General features: G+C 46.6%; 1 protein-coding gene across 1 annotated transcript in view; it reads left to right on the top strand.

Annotated features, from left to right (window-relative positions):
* The window catches only part of LOC103581442 (retinoic acid receptor responder protein 3-like), an 11,839-nt gene extending 11,551 nt beyond the window's left edge, over positions 1-288 (top strand). Inside the window, 1 exon segment of the mRNA XM_008563274.1 lies at positions 80-288. Within this exon segment, the coding sequence (XP_008561496.1) occupies positions 80-288 (209 nt within the window).
* The last annotated feature ends 4,020 nt before the right edge of the window (positions 289-4,308 follow it).

Raw genomic sequence — 4,308 nt, 5'->3', positions numbered from 1 at the left:
AGTGAAATCAATAAATCAAGCCCCACTCCTGACTGGCTGCTGTCAGGATGATTCCTGGGATTTATTGCTCTTCCTCTAGCTGCTGCCCAGCATAATCGCAATGAAGCCAGCAAGCCCGATGTTGACACCTGGAACCAGGCCAGTCACACCTACAGCCACGCCCTTATCAGTGACGTGCGACAGAAGAGAAGGAGGATCACACTCAGCACCAAGGGCCAGACCCTGAATACATACACCAGGAACCTGCAGCTCAGGAAAGATCCATCTGGCCTTGTCCCCTTCTCCTGAATCACAGAAGGAACAAATACTGGCAGGGACGGAGGATGCCAAGAGGTCAGGCCCAGCCAGGAAAGGAGAGGAGGTGCCCGGTGGGGAAAGAATGAATGCAAGAAGCAGCCCTCGGTGTGAAACACAGACTCAAAGCAGGGAGACTCCACATACCCAGTGGGCATTTAAAGCCAAATAAACCTGCAGGGGGTGGCTGTGGAAAGGACAGAGGGACAGTGCCCCGATGGTCTAGGTCAGGGCTGGCCGACTACAAGCCTTGAAGCGGGTGTGACATGGGGGAAATCACCCAGGGAACTCTCAGTATCAGGTCTTGAGGGCAGGGACCTGCCTGCAGTGTTCTTGGTACCCAGCACTCGGCACATGACCAGGCACAGAGTAGGTGTTCAGGATTCCTCTGTTGACAAAGGCTGGACTGTGCTTAGCACTGAGGATGTGCTCCCATGAAATAAGACTGCCTCGCATGCGCTGATAGGAAGGGGCTTCTGCAAAAGGAAGCAGATACTCTGAAAAAACGGTGGAGATGTGAGGGTGACCCTGAGGGTTGGGTGCCAGCGCAGCTGGTGTGAACCAGAGAGACAGTAGCTGAGACTGCCCACTCTGATCCTGTGGGCCGCCTCTGCCCTCGTCACCGTGTCTAAGAGACCAGCACAGGCAGAACCGGAGGTGGAGGGGACCAAAAAAACACAAGAACGGCTGCTTTCCAGTTGTCAGCACTGGGCTGGGGACATCACGGGCTCTGGTTTCTTCTTAATCTGCCTGTTAATTGTTATTATTACAACCACTTTCCACAGGGGAAAACTGAGGATAGACAGTGTAAGGAACTCAGGAAAAGCCACACGGGGGAGAGGGATGAGGCTGAGACCCGCCTGACTTCCCACCAGGTGCCTTTAAGTCCTTCACCACCAAGGATGCAGGTATTGCAAACAGCGACCAAAGAGTAGATTTCTGTGGAATATCAATAAATTTGAGCGATGTGAGTGGCTGGAGACCAGAGGGGGGAAACGCTTTGTTTCTTTTATTCAAAGACACTCAGAAACGTTTCCAGTGTCATAGATGAACAAAGGTGGACATGAGTTAAAGCAGTGAGAACAGACCATCCAGCGATGGCTGCTGAACAGGGAAAGAGCTGAGCTCCACTCTGATTCATGCAGAGGTGAATGGGTGTTATGCTTTTTGTTTTGTTTTGGTGTAATTTTAATTTTTATTTATTTATTTTATAAATACTATTTGTACATCCAATGATGTTGCAGAACAGTTGGGAGGGACAGGGAGAGGGAAAGGGGAGGGAAATGTGGTGGAGGAAGGAAGAGGGGCAGGACTGAGGCCTGTGGCACCTCCCACCCCTCATTCCCACAGGGCTGACTGGGGGGCTTGGTCATTGCTGGGCTGGGTGCAGATGTCAGGGGGGTGTAGCAAAAGCCCCCACTTCCCACCACCCCAAATCGGGAACCCAGGCACCTTCTTTCTGCAGCTCAGTGGTCATCACTGGGCCGACTGTACACGTAGGGTGGCATGGCCAAGACGCTCGGCCCCTCACCACCCCCACTCAGGACAGCATGGGGTGCTTCCTGCAGCAGCTTGTTGGTCATCCTTGGGCTGGTTTCTCATGTTTGGGGGCGTGTGAACAAGGCCTGAGGCCCACAAACTCAGGACTAGTTATAGGTGTCATGGGTCATGGCTGAGGTCTTCAGCCTTCCCCACTTTCTGGCTTGGTAGCCCAGAGACATCCAATCCTTCCAGGTGTTTTAGGTGTTCCTAGGTGAAATGAGACCTTTACTACTTAATATCAGATTTCTGCCTGGTGGCCATTCCCAGGCTCAACAGCAGGAAGGAGAACTAAAGGAGAGCTTGGCAATCTCATTAAGCTGGGAAGACAGTGATTGGAGTTTGGGGTAATGAGGTGGCTGGAACTTGCAGGGTAGGTGATAGACTTTGGACGTGTTGTCCCTGCCAAAACTCATGTGCAAAGTTCATCCCAATGTGGCAGTGTTGGTAGGTGTTTGAATCATGTGGTGCATCCCTCCAGAATGGGTTAGTGCTCCCTAGGTGGAGGGAGAAATGAGCGAGTTCTCACTCTATTAGTTCCTGCGAGAGCTGGTTGTTTAAAAGACCCTGGCACTTTCTCTCTCTCTCTGTCTCTCTTGCTTCCTCTTGCCATGTGATCTGCTTGTACCCACCAGATGCTGCTCCTTTCCAATATGAGTAGAAGCAGCCTGAGGCCAACAACAGACACAGCTGTCCCAGAATAGTAAGCCAAATAATCCTCAGTTGTTTATAAATTATCCAGTCTCAGGTATTCTGTTCTAGCAACAAAAAATGGACTAATACAGTAGGGTAGTGAGAAAACATAAGCTGTGAGATGAATCAAATTGAATACTCTGTATTGACATCTTGAGTCTTTGGCTGAGTAACAAGTACATACGTGCAAAGCAAGACTTCATAAGGACCTGCAAGAACAAATATGAGAGAGAGAAGAATCTCAGAGAAACAAGCTTGACAGCAACACAGGGCGAGGAGATATTCAAATTCTGGTCTTTCAGAGTGGAGAGACCTCATTGTACACCATAGGCATCTAGTAAAACACCCAGACCAGCAAAGCTTTAAGAGTATGACTCATCTGCCCTACAATAAAAGAAATTCTATACATTCCCCAGCAAAGATTAAACGCAAGCCTCAATGGAATAAGCTAGTCCCATGTAAAGTAACTGCCTGATAGAAAAAAACACCACCACTCAACACCCCATCAAAGAAGACAACAAAATACAGACACTCCATGATGTAGCATTTATAATGTCCAGTAAACAATAAAAATCAATAGACATACAAAGAGAGAGACATGTGACTCATAACCAAGAGGTAGATTGACAGTAGGAACAGATCCCAAAATAACAGAGAGGATGGAATTAATAGACAAGGAATTTAAGGCAGCTACCATAAATACGCTGAAGTATTTAAAGGTGAATAAGACATAACTGGGGAACTTATTTGAAAAATCAGGGATCTTACTTAAAGAATGGAAGCAATGAAAAAGCAGCAATGGAACATTTTAAGTGAAAAACACAATCTCTTAAATGAAGAGTTCGCTGGATAATATTAAATGCAGCTTATGCACTCCCAAGGAAAAGATAAGTGATCTTAAAGACAAGTCAATAAAAAACATAAAAATTGAAGCACAGAATCATTAAAAAAAGAAGTGCAGAACCTCGGTGATTTGTGAGACAGTAAGTGGTCCAATATACATGTAACTAGATCCCCAGAAGCAGAGGAGAAAATGACTAGCACAGAAAAATATTGCAAGAAAAAGAGGTCAACAATTTTACAAATTTGGTGAAAAATATAAACTCAGAGATCTGAAAAAGTCAACAAATCCCAAGCAGAATATAAACAAAGAAAATCATTCAAAGGCACATCTATAGGGAATTTAAGGGTTAATGTCACTTGGATGCAGAGTGGGTAGTGCCAGGCCTAAGGCCATTGACAGAGGGGTCAATGGATGTTGGACCAGTGTGTCTGCGCTGTCTGATCAAGGAGGCTAGGGGACAGGGGGCACTAAAGGGAGGGACAGTGCCCTTCCAGAGTCCCCTGGCCATGCGCCTTCACCAATGTAAAAGACATCACTAGCTACAGATTTGGGAAGGACACCTTCCCAAACCTCATTCCTTTCACATGAAAACTTCATGTTATCCCATAATAAAAATCTCTCAAATTTATTATTTGAAGTTTTTCAATAATCACAAAGCAAAGGAGTAGCTCAGGGCTAGTTTTCAGGTAGCCATGCCACAGTTGCGTGCTGGAAAACTAGCAGAATTTTCACCAGTGGCATTTCATTCCATTTGTTGCTGAAGGATTCTCTGAGCTTGACGTTTTTGCTGCTGGTTCCTCTCTCCTAAAAGGTCTAGATTTGCTTCTGTAGCTGAGGCCTACGGGTACATGCTTTTTAGTCTGAGCTCTTGACTTTGCATGAAGAAAGTACAGAGTAATCCTTTCTGTAGAGCTCAGATAGCCATTAAGCAGGCTTCC

This window comes from Galeopterus variegatus, unplaced genomic scaffold (assembly GCF_000696425.1).
Source record: "Galeopterus variegatus unplaced genomic scaffold, G_variegatus-3.0.2 Scaffold13059, whole genome shotgun sequence".
Classification (NCBI taxonomy): domain Eukaryota; kingdom Metazoa; phylum Chordata; class Mammalia; order Dermoptera; family Cynocephalidae; genus Galeopterus; species Galeopterus variegatus.
This window is presented reverse-complemented; position numbering and strand designations above follow the sequence as displayed.